The 16,064-nt window shown below is 42.0% G+C and overlaps 1 protein-coding gene across 5 annotated transcripts in view; it reads right to left on the bottom strand.

Annotated features, from left to right (window-relative positions):
• Window positions 1-2,676: 2,676 nt before the first annotated feature.
• P2RY14 (purinergic receptor P2Y14) overlaps window positions 2,677-16,064 on the bottom strand; it is a 230,232-nt gene continuing 216,844 nt past the window's right edge. For all 5 annotated transcript variants that reach the window (XM_085634890.1, XM_085634892.1, XM_085634893.1 and 2 more), the window contains one exon: window positions 2,677-7,871. In XM_085634890.1, coding sequence (XP_085491016.1) covers window positions 6,821-7,864 — 1,044 coding nt within the window. In that variant the 5' untranslated portion in view covers window positions 7,865-7,871 and the 3' untranslated portion in view covers window positions 2,677-6,820. The remainder of the gene's footprint in view (window positions 7,872-16,064) is intronic.

Raw genomic sequence — 16,064 nt, 5'->3', positions numbered from 1 at the left:
CATCTTATTTTTTAGATCTACATTGCTGAGTATGAATTTTATTGTAATTAATTGTATTACATATTGTCTGTTTCTTGTTTTAAACCTTAATGTTCTCTTTTATGGTTGCAAAAAAACCAAATAAACAATATTTGACTTGATGGGTCCATTGCAGCCTTCGGTGTGGTGAATATTTTCTGTGTGCCCCTGTGCTCGATGCATAGGTGGGCCAGATAAAACATGATATTGGGTATGTTAGCTTCCTGCAGCCTGTTCTTCAATTGTAAAAACTCACCCCTGATGCCTGAAATCCTACAGTTAAATGCGGGAAGAAGGCTACTTCAAACCCTTGATACTGAATGGCTTGATTTTCCCTGGAAAGGCGTAGGATCATGCCGCTGTCCTGATAATTCAACTATTTGGCTATGAGGGGTAGTGGTGAAGGTCCTGGATCTTGAGGAGCCATCAGCGACTGATGTGCTCTTTCTACGATTAAGACTTCTGACAAGTGCTCCACCCAAAATATTTTTTGCAGGATAGTCTCCACATAGTCCTCTAGACACCCAGTGTTGGTAGACACAGGTACCCCAATAAAGCGCAGATTATTCTACGGTACCCATAAGTCTTCATTTTTGGCTTTTATCACCTCCAATACTTTTTACATGTTCACGCATTTAGCTGTGACTGTTTGTATGTCATCTTCAGCAGTCAATATACGCTGATGAGCCATTGTGATTTGTGTCGCTTTCATGTCCAGTTTTGCAGTCACATGGTCTATTCTCAGGTTCATTGTGTCAATCTTTCTGTCAATTGACTGCAGGCTTTGCTTATTGGCCAGAAGTGTGGTCTCCAAAGATGTTGCGTCCTGGAGTTGTGGTTCTTCTTCAGAGTCTGATAGTCCATGTTGCTGTGGCCTGGAGGTGAACTTGGTTTCAAAGGAGAGCCGGGAATGCTGTTTGTCCGTCTTTCCCATTGTGCTCAGCTTAACACCCTTACCCTGTGACAGTGCAGCAAAATCCATATGAGTGCCAACCAGTCACCAGTACTCACAGCATCCAACCAATGAGGAATAAAACCCATGCCCGAGACGCTGCCGCCCGACACCCAGAGCGCCAAGCAAGCACGTGGTGGAGGAATCGCCCCTCTGTCTCCGAATTGGTGTAATGCAAGGGGCAAGCACATCTAAGCATCAGAGGCCCTGTCTTCAGGGTCCCCCAGTCGAAGCAACTGACTTCGGCCACGTGGCTCCCCCTTAGTAAGCTCAATCTAGTGCTGCGTCTCATGCTATGTATCCAAATGTCGGTGCCAGCATGGTGCCTGTTTTCTGCTGCTATGTAGCCTGTTTTCCATGCGGGCCGCAACCCACCCAGTCCCCAGCTGGCGCTCAGCGTTCACCTCTCATGTCACTCCACTGTCTGGATCAGTGCATCGCTTTTCAGCTCACTGAGTTGGACAGTTTACACACTCCACTCCCAAAATGGGCAGTCACCATCAGCAATCTCTCTCAGCTAGTATTTAACATTATTGAAGTGGACCTGGGCAATTACATGATCTCTACATATGTGACTGCTCAAAATCCCAGTCACTAAGCCACATGTTCCTGCAATTTCAGGCACTTTGTACACTCTGCTTGCGTGCCAGGCACCACACACAAGCAGCCTCACAGGAGGGTCCAAGCAGAGGCAGGCAGTCCGTATCACCGCACGCTTCTGAGCACCGCATGGGCATGTCTGGGTGTCCCCGCACCTTGCACATAAGGCATGTGTAGCTGCTGTGGGGGGCCAGTTGTCCCACCCGGCTCGCTGACTCAGTTCACTATGAGTCAAAGTGGACCCAGAGGCCTGCAGCGCTTTCTTTAACTCATTGCCATCAGTGCACTCCGTCTTTGTGGGCCCCGTCTTCACACAGTCGGCACCTCCGCTCACACCGACACCCAGCATTCCCATCTGCAGCAGGCAGCGGATCTTCCCAAGATGCCGCTCTAACCCAAGGCACTCAGTCCCCTGGTCCGAGAGCCCATGTATTACACCACAGCAATCACCGCCATGCTCTTTGGGCCCTTGTGTCTATGCCGAGCTCACAATATTCTTGGGTCATACATTTGTCATGGCGGCTGCTGTTTGCATATATCGAATGCCAATAGCCTTCTGTGCTGCATGCCCCAACCAATGGGGATGGATGGCAGTCATATTTGTGGATATTTAATGGGTAGGCCTTCCCAACCGTCAGAGCTACACAAGAGTGCGGCCATCTTGTAGTGGGTTCTCTAGCACTCCCCCCATAAAAAATATGGAGCATTTAAATCCTATTTGGGAATTCCTGACATAGGTAAATGACGTAAACAAGTTTTCGGCTGTAAATGTACGTTTAAAACAAAACTAGCTTTCTGAATGGGGCTCTCAGTGTGGTACCAGAATGTATCATAGCCTGCGGCAGCCCCTGAGATGCAGGGGGTCCTAGCCTTACGGGGGGGCGCAACTCTTAAGCTGGGACCCATTCCGCCCATGTCCAATGAATGTCTGTGAGATATGTGAGAATCAGGGGCCCCCTTCATGTTCTGCAGGTAGGCCCATTATTTTGCGTTGTGGCACTTTGTGGCGCAACATATTTCAAACTACATTTGAAAATACAATTTTTGTAAAAGTAATTACAACTCATTTTTTGTTTTCTTCGAATAACACCAACCGCCACTATGAATCCCTGTGTAACAAAATAAATATTTTATTTTTCACGGATAATGTAAAGGCAATAAAACCTTACATAAAGATTATTTTTTTGGTAATAATTTATCCATGTGTATATACATCTCAGGTATCTTAACGTAGGACACAATAAAAGAAAACAAATTAGCTGTATAGTACGTTACATTACTTTTTCAGTGACAACCTGTCATTTATGCATTGTTGCGTATACTTTAGAACATTTTATTTGCATTTTTGCATTTCTCACAGAAATAAATATCTTGAACACCATAGTAGCAGAACCATTTAGCTATTAATTGAAATATGTAACTGTCTCATAAGACTGTTTAGGTACATACCAGGTACATACCAGGTTTTAAAATAATGACACGTTTTTTGTACCATGTTTGAATGCCTTGTTTTTTCTGTTTATACAAACTGACACACAACAAAATGTGTTTGTCTCCAACATTATGTGTGAATTGCAGATAATTTGTGTTGCAAAACACTCGCATATGAGGTAGGGAAGACAACATGAGTCTAACATGCTAGACTACTTTTTAAATGTAACTTGAGCTTATACTTAATTGTTAACACAATTTACGCTTTAAAATACAGAAGCTCCCCCCCACCCAGTTTGTGATAGTACGTGGTGAAAAATCGCCCACTGTTCTGAGATTCGAATCTTAGAAAAAAAAATAATGCATGTGCTTTGTTCCATTCGAGGTGTGCAAACTCAAAATGTGATTATGTGATTTGCATCAGGTCTAAATTGGCATGTCACTTGTAATACTGATTTAGGCACAAATAGGATGGTCTCCATAGTTTGAAAGCCGGCAATTTTTACACGGACATTAGCACCAACTGACCACTGCAAACATTAACTTTTCCCCTGCTCAATTACTGCCAATGTCAGTGCACAATTGTACCGGTTCTGGTTCCGCACCATTCAAGGTTATTCAAAAACATTGCTGACAATTACATTGGCACCATTGTAGTCTATTTAATCTACAAGAGTGGGAGGGAATTTTTTGAAATGTTGGTAAAATATCAGATTGACACCTGTGCTGTCCATTTAGTGTACCACGGGTGAGTATTGCATTAAGTTATATAGAGGTAATATAGGCATTACGTGGAACTGACACACTCCATCATATATTGTAGCTTCTGTTTCTCTGCTTTGACTTCTTTGCTAAAAAGAGAACATGAATTTTAAAACAGGAGGTGGAAGCAGGATAACACAGTGCAATATTGAAAGGCACTTGTTTTTTCTTGCATGTTTACATGCATGTTGAAAATGCACTTTATAAGAGAATCAAAACATTTCTACAACATGCACTGTGCCTGAAACTTTGACACAGAAAAATTACCGAATTTGGACTAGTTGTGCAGGCTGGCACTAGTCCAGTTCCTGAGTAAATGGAGTCAGTGCAACACAGATTAAGCTACTTCAATTTGTACCTGTTGGATGTAGTTGCTTTTATTCACACAAGTATTGTTATAAACAATGTGACGTTACCAAATGAATTTGTTAATCCGTTTTTATCATATATTCTATCTTTGTATTCCATCAAAATGATTTGGCTCCAGTCATCAGACAAGTGGCGAGCTATAGCATAAATTATCTTCAGATTCATGAGGTAGGCCAACCAAAGTCTTAATATAAAAATGAAAGAAGGACAAGTCGACTTTTGTATTTGGGGATTTTTAAGAGCTCAGTCACTTCTGACTGCAAATTCTTGGCCTCCAAAGATCCAAAATCCAGAGTTGATGAGGTTCATTGACAATCACAGATCTTGTAGTCTTGTGAAAATTAATTGGATCTGGGAAGTATTTAGGTGCATTATGGGTAAAAACCAGGACTTTTACTATGCAGCAGTTGTATGGGCAGTCGACAAAGCTGCTTGAGGCTGAATTTAATCTGATCCATGATGCTGCCAATTCCAATCTGACAGCAGAGGCTTGGGGAGATTGTTGTTTCATAAAATGGAACCAATGTATGCTTTAGTTGTAGTCAATGGAGTGATCTACTTAGGGACTGAGTGAAGATACTGCCTCCAACACAGACTTTCTTTAGCAAATATCAGAATGTTGTCCTCATGCATGGTCATCATTCCAAAATATGGACATGTAACCTCATGAGTAACCAGCGGAAGGAGAGATTTTTTTTATCAGCTGATGGAAAATGTTCACCAGTCAGTTGAGTCACAGTACTCACCTACAGCAGCTAATGATATGATCCTCCTCCTAGGCCCTCCCTAAGAGTCATGTAAAGTGGCATTCCCAAGTGTGACACAACAGTGGCTGATTCTGAGGAGCCTGGTGTTCTTGTATCTAATGGGTATGGCACTACCACAACTACTTTAACCAGGTGCATCTTCACAACCAGTAAATTCACACATTGGTCTTCTGACTATTGTGATCTTTTCAGACCAGGTGAAAACTATCATGGGCAAAGATGCTAGAATTGGGAACTGGGGTGCAGTAAAAGAGACAGTGTTTGTGGATCCTCGTGTTATTCTCCATTCTAGGTCCTTTTAGTTATAATGCTTGGATTCAGGAGTGGAGATACTAGTCCAAATTGTTTATTTTGCCCTAGTATTCCCCACTGAATTTCAAATAACTCATAATGAGGTGCTGATAGTTTTGATCACATAATTGTAAGCGCTATGACGATTGGGGAAACTTACATACATTTCCTTCTAACTAGAGGCACAGAAGCAAGATTTACAAGCTAATTTTCTGTTGATACTGAAGTAACCACTTCAAATTGTGTTGGTCTTGGCAACCAGTCCAGTTGACTAGTTGCAATAGGTTTATAATGTATTCAGCCACAATCATATTGCTTTTTTACATTTTGCCATGAAGAAAATTTCTTTTGATTCTATTTTCATCTCGGAGATGGCTACTAGGGCTCAATATGTTCAAAAGAAGGGAACATTAGAGTTTTTAAAGTTAGAAAGAAGTTATTTTTTGACATTCAATAAAGCTAGGGAAGTCATTTTGTTATAGTTAATGTCTTTAAAACCTGGCCTCTCCGGCCCTCAAAAACTGTCCAGTGTTTAATAATAAAGATTGATTTAAATCGTTTTCTTAGCCAATCAGTAGAATGTTCCTTGTCTGTTTCATTGATCTATTTGGAATTTGCACTGTGGGATTGACCTAAGTGGATTTAGGGAATGCCCTAAATCAAATATTTATGTTGCAAACCTTTTATGGATGAATGGACTTATATTGTTAGAAGGGACTTCTAATGATATGAAACCTTTGCTTTCAACCTATTAGTGCCTGCGAACTGCCTCTTGTTTATTTTTCCAGCGTTGCATCGAACAATTACAATTTATGGTAATACATCACAAAATATGCGATTTGCCCTTTATTTACTAGCACGCCTTACTGACAAGTAGTGTGACTATTTTCAAAATTCAATTTACCTCCTTGAAAAGTGTAAATTGCCATAACTATAATAACTTGAGCAAAAAAACACACAAAACCTTAAATATCCTGCCTTTTGTAAACTCTGACATCTACTCCTCTCTACAGTGAATATTTATATCCCTCTGTTGAATCATTCGTTTATGTTCTCTAGATTTCAGGACAGCTTCCATAAGCCTGTTTCCAACCACACTGCAGCTGTATTTATAAATCACCACTGTAGGTACTCTCCTTCCAATACATTGGCAAATAGATAGAGGAACATGTTTGCTCACTGTGAAGAAAGTGCTATTTTGGTCTTGCTGATTACATCCTTATAAGTATTTGCCGGCTGTTTTAATGTGAGCACAGCATGCTTGGATTGTGAGGTACTTAGCAATGAAAATATCCTTTCCGGATATCCTACACTAGGATATGACACACACCATATTTGACATCATGTGTGGCCAAACCAAGCACACTTTATAGTATGAAAGAGGTCATTTTTGCTGATATCTCGAGGAAATTTCCTCCTTAACAGTACATCTTCAAAAAAAAAGGGATGCAAGATACTGGCAGAAGATTGGTTTGAGCAGAAACAGTCTCAGTCAAGAAGCAAATGTCTTTGTACAAGGTGTCCACATGCAAAATATGTCATATTTTGCTTAACATAAAGTTTGTGAACTAAGCAATAATAACAAAAATAACATAACATAGCATAACAAAAATATCTCACAAACCTAGATTCAATTTGAAGATGTTCGATCTCTCAAAACAAAATTTTCGTCAGGGGCCGATTGAGATTTTCTTGATTTAGATGTTTCTACAGCATTTGAGGATTTGAGTCTAATGTGCATTTTCTGCAGTAGCATTTTTCTAAATGGCTCGCATAAGAAAAAATAAATGATAGGGTCAAGGCACACATTGGTCGCAGACAGCAGCAGCGTAATTTCTTTGGCGTAAAATAGTATAGTTTTAGATTCACAGCTAAACTTAAATCCAGCCTGACTTAATGTGTAGGGAATTCGCGAGATATGATACGGCACAAAGCAAACAAAAAACACAAACATGATGCTGAATATATTGCGGTGGGATCTCCTCTTAACAGCGTTTGCATTCTTTCGGAATTTTGCATAAGTGCTAAAAAGTTTCCGCGATATGGAGCTGTAAAAATATATGAGTAAAAGGAAGGCGAGGCCAAAAATGGCCAGACAAATGTAGCTTGAAACCGTGTGCCAGTGGAGTCCAAGCTTACTCTTGAGAGAGGAGCAACTTTTGGAGGTCTCCTCGGTGGCAGGTATGTTGGTTAAAATCATATTGGGGACTGTAAGAAACAGCATTACTCCCCAGATCCCTGCACAGAGTATCTTGCTGTAGGTTACATTTTGAAAGAAGGAAGTATGAAATGGCTTGACAATCTTATAATATCTATCAAAGCTTATTAGTGCTAAAAATATTATTCCGATATACATATTTAGGTAAAACACCACAGCTGAAAACCGACATACGATGACGCGGGTCTGCCAAGGTCCGGTTTCTGAATCAGCAAGGATTTTCAGCGGAAAAGTCAGGCTCATGATGAGATCCGCAAAAACAATGTTCTTTAGAAATATGACGAAACTTCGGTTGCTTGAAACATGCAAAAAAATCCATGCATTAAGGCCATTCAACAGCATTGATCCAATGAACAGCAACGCATAAGCCAGGGGCAATACTTGTGTGGTCAGTGCAGTGCTGTAGCTGCAGTTGCTTCTAAATGCTTTGCTGTTGCTTGGTTCAGAAGAGTTCATGTTTGTTCTGAAACAGAAACATATAAGGTAACTAATCAACATATGTGTAACACCTAAACATAACTTTGTGCTTCAGAAGATAATTTGAGGCTCTCTTCTTGAAAGAACATGTCATCAAAGTGTAACTTTAGTCAACCTGCAGCTACCCTGCACTTATCGATTACTCCTCATTTTGGGTATGTCTCCCCTTCCCTTCAATTCTTCGAACAGAAGCTTCCTGATTTTCTCCACTCTTGCTTCTCTCAAACATGTACTCTGGCTTCTCTCCCTTGCTTTTCACACACCCCTCTTTAATGTACAGTGGTCTGTTGCTGTGTAGCTACAAGCTAATATTTGGACCCCAGTACACGCATACACACTGATCTCCCATTTACACTTTAGCTATATTTCCTAAACAAATTTCACAAATATTTATTACAAAAGTTGTCATTGTAATTGCATATATAGAGCCCTTACAACCACTGACGAGGCGTTGACTCACATGACCCTAGGCAGCACGCTACTCCAGACCCATGGTATGTGGTTAATTCATTGATCGTTGATTATTGGAATTAGTCTTGTGCTCTCAAGGATACCATTCCATGCATTTACTACAGTGTCTTTGTGGTGGATTAAATTAGTAGGAGTTAGGCCTGATCTTTAGTAGGGGGGTTGAGTTCATGCAAATAGAAGGCGGGATTAATAGATGAGCTGGAGTAGATAACGTATTGCTAGTTTGACGGGTTGTGATCTTTGAGATGAGGTGTGGGCAATTTGCAGAAATACACAAATATAGGTTGAGGCAAACATGCATGTGACTTTGAATGGGCTGTACCCAGCGAGAGGAGGCATGCAGAGCATGAAAGGTAAGGAGAGGATCTTTCAAAGAAAAAAGGAGAGGACACAATGGACAGTCTTAAGTTAAGCAGTCAGCACCGTTAAAACATCTAAGTTCATGCACCATCTGTCCATTAGTATAGCAGCTGCAAACGATCACTTACTTCACACTCAATGGTGACATAGACTTGCAGACTGCATACTCCCAAACAAAGATGGTGACCTAAATAAGCCAGAGCCTGGAATACAGGAAACCAACTAAAATACAAACATGCTTGCGCTTCAGCAGATAAACTTTATTAATGATATGTGAAGGAACCCAGTACAGGCACACCCCCCCTGACATATTTCTAACTCGGGCCACTTAGACTTTTTTTTTAGCGTTAGACCAAGGAGACAGCATGTACCCATGAACCATATTTGTGAATAAAATGCAACACTGCAGCATTCAGCATGTCAAGACAGGCTTGCAGGAAGTGATAGACAATGGCTCATGTGAACAGAAATACCACCAACCCTAACAGCCAAGATTCCTAATGGTGTTGGTAACTTGCATACATACATGATTTGATGTAGTGGGACAAGATTTAATAAGATAATGGCACTGTAGACGTTTCAGAGTGGGTATGTGCACATTTTGAAAAAATATGTTCTGCTGTTTTATTAGCAGTTTTGTAGAATGCAAGATGAATATTTGTGAAAGAAAGTTAGGTGGAATTTGGTGGATTCAAGACATTTTCACCATAATTCTGAACTGTGCCAAGAGGTAATTCTGCAGGTTTCCACAGAATAACTGCCCTTACCAAAATACAGGTTCTACTGGGTTCTAAACCGCACCCAGTTAATCCACTTGAGATTCTACTCACATTTTACACCTGCCGAAACCAGGTGAAAAATATAAGTGGAAAAGAGTGAGGAATCTGGTACAACATTTGGTAAAAGATTTAGAAATCCTGGTTTCTGCATAATATTCTCCATTTCAGACTGCAAACTTGTAATGGTCAGAGAATGTAATAGTGTTACGGCCTAAAAATTGGTAACTATGCCAAAGGTTTTACCATCCTATGTTACCAACCAAATCTGAATGGGTGCCTAATGTACAGGTAGTGGGTTTTTGGTGTAAAACAGTTCACCTGTAAAAGCATAAAGAAATCCACAAACCAATACCACAATCCCACAACATCTAATAATTTAATTGTCCCAAAATCCTTTTCTGTTCCTTCATTCTCTTTTGGATGAATATCTTTGTTCACCCTCAATTCAGATGTTCTTTTCTGATATCTTAAGACAAGATCTCACCTTTTGGTTGTGCCTAGATTCTGGAGTAAATTGTCTTATAAATGACTCCATTAGGGTTGATATGCATATTATGAGCACATTAGATCATTTTCTAATGGTCTGTGCACACTGCAGTTCATTTCCCAAATGTCTACTCACCATGATATACTTCAATGTATCTACCAATAAATAGGATATTTGTAGAGCATGAACTAGAGAGCAATGGAGCACTGAATAAGGGTGATAGCCTACTTGTTGGACTTTACACAAGAATCAATCTTTAACTGTTGAGGACATATCAGAAACTGCCCCATGAGAACGTGGTATTTGCCTTTGAACACTTAAAACATTTTTATCAGGTGCTCCAAAGTCAACACTGACACAACACCTTGTGCTCCAGACTCAATGCTGATGCACCATCACGTGCTCGAGACTCAACGCTGGTGCACCACCACGTGCACCACACTCAATGCTAGTGCGCCACCATGTGCTACAGACTCACCGTTGATGCACTAAAGCCTGCTCCAGACTCAGCAAGGATGTACCACCTTTTGCTGCATATTTCGCTTCCCATTGAGATTGAGCAAACTTAATCTTACTTTTCTTTGTAAAAACAAAGGGGCTTATTTATAAGGGGCTTATTTATGTGATTTTGGTGCAGGGCATCAAGGCATCTTGCTGCCCTGCCCTATCGTCAAAGTGAAATTGAAAGATGCACCATATTTATCCAATACGGTGCATCCCTGTCCATTCCAACTGCTCCAGCGCCGTTTCGCCAGACTAGCGTCAACGTAGGCACTCTTGTTACATGGTGAAAAGATGTCTCCATTACATGCAGGATTATTTTTGCGCAGAAAGTGGCACCGTCCGGCACAGAAACAATCATAAGAGATATTTTCCTCTTTCCATGTGTGTTGCAGAATGCAGGACACATGGAAAGACCAAAAAATGAGGAGAAATAAATATATTCTCCTTATTACGCCTCAATTCAGGAGGCATACGGATTTGGCGCTTCCCCAGGTTTACATCATTAATCTGGGGCAGCGTCAAATTCCATGGGTGTTGCATGGGAAAACCCACCGCAGCGCCCACGGAATGCTCGCTTCCCAGGCTCAGAGTAAGGTGACGCAGCAATTTGCATTGCGTCGCCTTACTCATGATTTATAAGGCCATTCAAAGCCATGCAGGGTGGCTTTGCGAGGCTTTATAAATCGAAATGAGAGCCATGCATGTGCCACTTTACGTGGTGCAAAAGTGACGCTGGGCTCTCCTAAATCAGACCCTAAGGGGCTTATTTACAAGCCTTCTTGCCCTGCCGGTGCGTCACTTTTAACATGGGAAAAAGTGATGTACCAGTGATGCAAGGGGCTTGTAAATAAGCCCCTAAGTATTTTGACCAAAACTTACAAGAACCATGGACTTGACGATTTAACGAAACTTGGTAGGATGCATGTACTAGGCCTGTTCATTCATTCATAAGAACTTTATTTCGGCACATTTGGCCATAAAAGCACAGTTTAAAATAGTAATTTAAAATTGAATAAAATACAAATGGTTGGGGGGTGTGGCTTGGCGCCTGCGGGAGATGGTGGCGCATCAGTGAGACTCCGTGGCGGTGTTGGAAGACATGCCAGTTCCTGCCCTGGTTTCCTGACGACGACCGACTGGTGAAGTGTCGGAATATGCCCTGACCCTACTCGTTGTCTCCGAATGTATTTTGGAGGCTCCGTGACGCTGCAAACTGCATTTGTAAGTCCTGTCAGGTTGCGGCCGCCATTTTGAGCTCGTCGAGCGACGCGCACTGTGAGGCTGCTGTTGTGATGCCAGCTCAGCGTTCTCCATGCTTGTAATTCCAAGCCCTTAATGGCTCTTAATATGCCTGTTTTCCTGTTTCCTCACCCTTCTATGAAGCGTCAGCATTACTGGACTGCCTATTCCTTTTAAAGCACAAGGACGACGTTCCTTCATGGAGTGGTCTGGTCTCATATGCCTGGTTTTTTTTGCCCTTTTCTCAGTCATGAATTCATCATTGTCCCTCTCATCTGCTTTCATTCGTAAGCAGCAATTTGTTTTACTACACCGCGCCTGGAGGCCCTCTGCTGTTGACGCTCTTAAGCGTTGCGGACTTTTGTGAGGTATGTGATGGGACTTTTCTTTTCATCTTTTTGTTCCTCTGACTGAGCTCACTTTGTATTACGTAGTGAGTTGGTGCCACCTCTCTGCACTACATTGCCGCATGGATGATATTTTGATCCTTTTCCGGATGGCTTCATTCACTTTTTTGTGTGCGCTCAGATGAATGTTTTCATTGCGGTGCTGTGAAGCTAGCTGCATTCCTTTCTTGCGGTATCCAGACGTCGGCGCACTCCTGCTGTGCTCTTTCTTGTGCTGTCTTCATTTTTGCTTCCTGTGACCTCCAATGAGTTAGCCATTCCACGGATTCGCCACATGGGTAAACTTAAGTCAATGTCGCGCCTGCCTCGTTCTACCACGCCCCAGTTTGTGAAGAATTCTAAGGTTTTCTCTGCTTTGTCGCAATTAGAAGACTCTCTTAACTCATCTGGCTCAGATACGCCAATGGATCCATCTAAGAACCCGCAGGATACTTCTAAATCTAACACGAAAAGACTCAAGTCAAACTCTCTTTCGCCTCCAAAACATTCGGGGCCTGTATCCATGGAATTGTTGTTAGAAGAGATAAGGTCCCTGCGTCCTTTTATGGAAGAGACTAATGTTAAGCTCCAGGTCCTTACGGATAACTGGTCGCAAATGGAAACGAGGGTAACTTCAATTAAAAAATCTGTTCAGTCGTTCCAAGAAACATCCTCTGTGGTCTCCAACTTGAAATCTCAGGTCTCTGATCTTCAACAACAAGTGGAGCAGTTGGAAAACAGAAACAGGCGCAACAACCTTCGTATTTATGGCCTGGTTGAAGGACTTGAGGGATCTGACCCAATCACTTTCTTCAAGTCGTTCCTTCCTAAGCTCTTGCATCTGGCACAGGACAGGTCCCTCAACATTCAACGAGCTCACAGGCTGGGTCGACCACCTTCCTCTACTTCTCCATCTCAGAGACCTAGAGGGGTCATCATCTACTTTTTGGAGTACACTGACCTTTTGATGGTTTTGGCGGCGGCCAAAGCCTCTCCGAATCTCACCTGGTCTGGCTCTCCCCTGTTCTTTGCGCAAGACTATGCCAAGGCTACGGCTACCCGGCGAAAGGCTTTTCTGAATCTAAGAGCGGATTTGCGGGCGATGGGGGCGCGATACGGCCTTTATCACCCGTGTTTATTTAAAGTCACCCACAATAACGAGACTACAACTTATGAGGACCCAGTGCGCTTACAAAGTTTCATTAATGCGCACAAACCTTCTGCTATGGATGCCTCCAGACCATCATCCTCTGCTTTTGGATGAATACTGTTTTTATAATTCTTCTATGGCTATGCATGTTATGCTATGTTTCTTTAGAACTTTTTCATGGTTATAGCTCACCTGAATTTCTCTGTTCCTTCGGATGGCATCGTTAATGTCTCATTTATTGTTTAAGCATGATGGTTGTTCCTTGTTTTCCGTGTTTAGTCATGGTTCCATCTTGACTTCCCGGCACATTTTAATCCTTTGTTCTCCTTTTTTCGTCCTACAGGAGTTTGTCCTCGTGTTTTGATGATGTCTCCCGACCCCAGCCTCACTGCTCCTCGGTGTGCTGCCTCACCCTTGTGGTTCCTTCCTCCCTCCACCCTTTCTCGTATCTTCCCTTTGTAGGTATGTTTTTCCCTATTTCCTTATTTATCTTCCTGGCACATCAGTTGGTTTTTCTCCTTTCCCTTCCCTTTTACCTCTTTTCATGTTTGTGTTATTGTCCACATATTTTTATGTTGATTTATTATTACTGATCGGACCTCTTTGCTCCTATGAGGATTGCATTCTTCTTTTTTCCTGCTACACTCGCTTCTCAACCTCTTTCCCCCTTCTGGCTCCCTACTCCAGTGTCTTTATTATTCTCTTATACTCTCTGCCTTCTGTTATTGCTTCTGCTCCTGTCTTTTGTAAGAATTGCATTCCCTGTCCTCCTGACTCCATGTTTCTCTCTACTTCTTCCTTATTTCTGGTTTTCTGGGTCACTTCTGACACTGTTGCATTTTATTCACCCTTTCTTGATATGGCTCACACTTATGACCACTTGTGTTCTTTCTTTTACTTCAACATGTTTCCACTAGTCCTTCTTTTTTCTTTCTGTCCTCTCTACTTTTCATGGGCTTTTCTCTCATTGACTTTGTTACTCACATTTTTTGTAAATAAGTTGCTGTCATGTCGTTGAATATATTGTCATGGAATGTGAAGGGTATTAATTCTCCGATTAAGCGTCAACGGATTCTGTCACATCTTGCCAAATTGAATGTTGATATTGCATTCCTCCAAGAAATGCATTTAACTGAGGTTGAATCTGTTAAGCTTAAACGTGGTTGGGTGGGTGAATTGTTTTACTCTCAAGGTGATGGCAAACGCAATGGTGTGGCAGTTCTTTGTCGCAAGTCTCTTCCCCTCCAGGTCATTACCCATGAGTCGGATACTTCTGGTCTTTGGGTTTATGCTAAGTTATCACTTAGAGGTGTTCCAGTCTCTCTTCTCAATGTATATGGTCCTACCACAGGCGAACCTTCTTTTTGGGCTGATTTTTCTCCACTTTTAACTAAATTTATGGACCACAACTTTATTCTGGCGGGGGATTGTAATCAACCTCTTGATCCCTTTATCGATAGGGTGTCCAAAGCCCCTTATATTCCCAACAAGCCCCACAAGCTGTTTAGCCATGCTATTTTACAGCATAAACTAGTAGATTCCTGGCGCCTTTGCAATCCAAAGTTGCGGGAGTACACTTTTTATTCTCCCTGTCACCGTTCCCAGTCACGACTTGACTACATCTTTGTTTCCCACAACCTCACTCAGTCACTCCTACACTCTGAGATAGGCCCGATATTGCTCTCTGACCATGCTCCCGTTCTTACAAGTGTTGATGTACTCCCTAAAAATGTTGGCCCCAGGAGATGGCGTTTTAATAATTCCCTCCTTGCAGACCCCAAATTTACAGCCACCTTTACTTCCTTTTTTGATGAATTTTTCCTCCTTAATGATGACGATACTCTCCCTGACCACACTATTTGGGATGCTTTTAAGGCAGCAGTACGTGACTTTATTATTAGTTACGTCGCGAACAAACGTAAGAGCGCCCGAAGGTTTACTAAAAATTTCCTTTCTGACATTAAAACACTGGAACATGCGTATTTCACCTCACACTCTGCTGACAGCCTGACAGCCCTCATTGCAGCAAAAATGAAGTTTCATGAGAAGTCTACGGAGGATGCCTCCTTGTACCTGCTGAAGTCTACTGCTAAATTCTACGGGGGTAGGAACAAGGCAGGAAAGCTCCTAGCTAATTATTTGAAGATTAAGCACAATAAGTTAAATATTGAATCTGTTTATGACTCTGATGATAATTTAAAACATATGGATGTTGATATTCTCGCTGAATTTTCACGTTTCTATGAAACCCTGTATACCTCTGAAACCCAGTCTACCCCCAGTTCCCTTGCTCGTTTCTTCTCCACCATTCATACACCAGCTGACTTCCCTCCAGATCTCTCCTCCTTAGAATCGGACGTCACACAACAGGAACTACTTAATGCACTGCAACATCTCAAACCCAACAAAGCCCCTGGTCCTGACGGCTTTACCGTCGAATTCTACCTTCACTTTTCTAAACTGTTGATCCCACGACTTCACTCTCTACTTCATACTTTTATTTCTTGCGGTGCCTCCTCAGGGACGTTCTCGGATGCCCATATCTGCCTCATACCTAAACCCGGGAAGGAAGCACAGTACTGCAAAAATTACAGGCCCATATCTCTAGTCAATATTGACTACAAACTCTTCGCTAAAACATTAGCGATTCGATTGGATCACCTTCTCCCCGATCTTCTAGGCGAGGAGCAATCTGGGTTTGTTAAGGGCCGATATATTACGGACAACACTAGACTCTTATTCAACATCCTGTCAAAATCCTCCCGCTGCCAGCACTCACTTGCAGCGATTGCCCTTGACGCCG

Source organism: Triturus cristatus, chromosome 11 (genome assembly GCF_964204655.1).
Source record: "Triturus cristatus chromosome 11, aTriCri1.1, whole genome shotgun sequence".
Taxonomy (NCBI): Eukaryota; Metazoa; Chordata; class Amphibia; order Caudata; family Salamandridae; genus Triturus; species Triturus cristatus.
The sequence above is the reverse complement of the archived record's forward strand: the minus strand, read 5'-3'. Positions and strand labels throughout refer to the sequence as shown.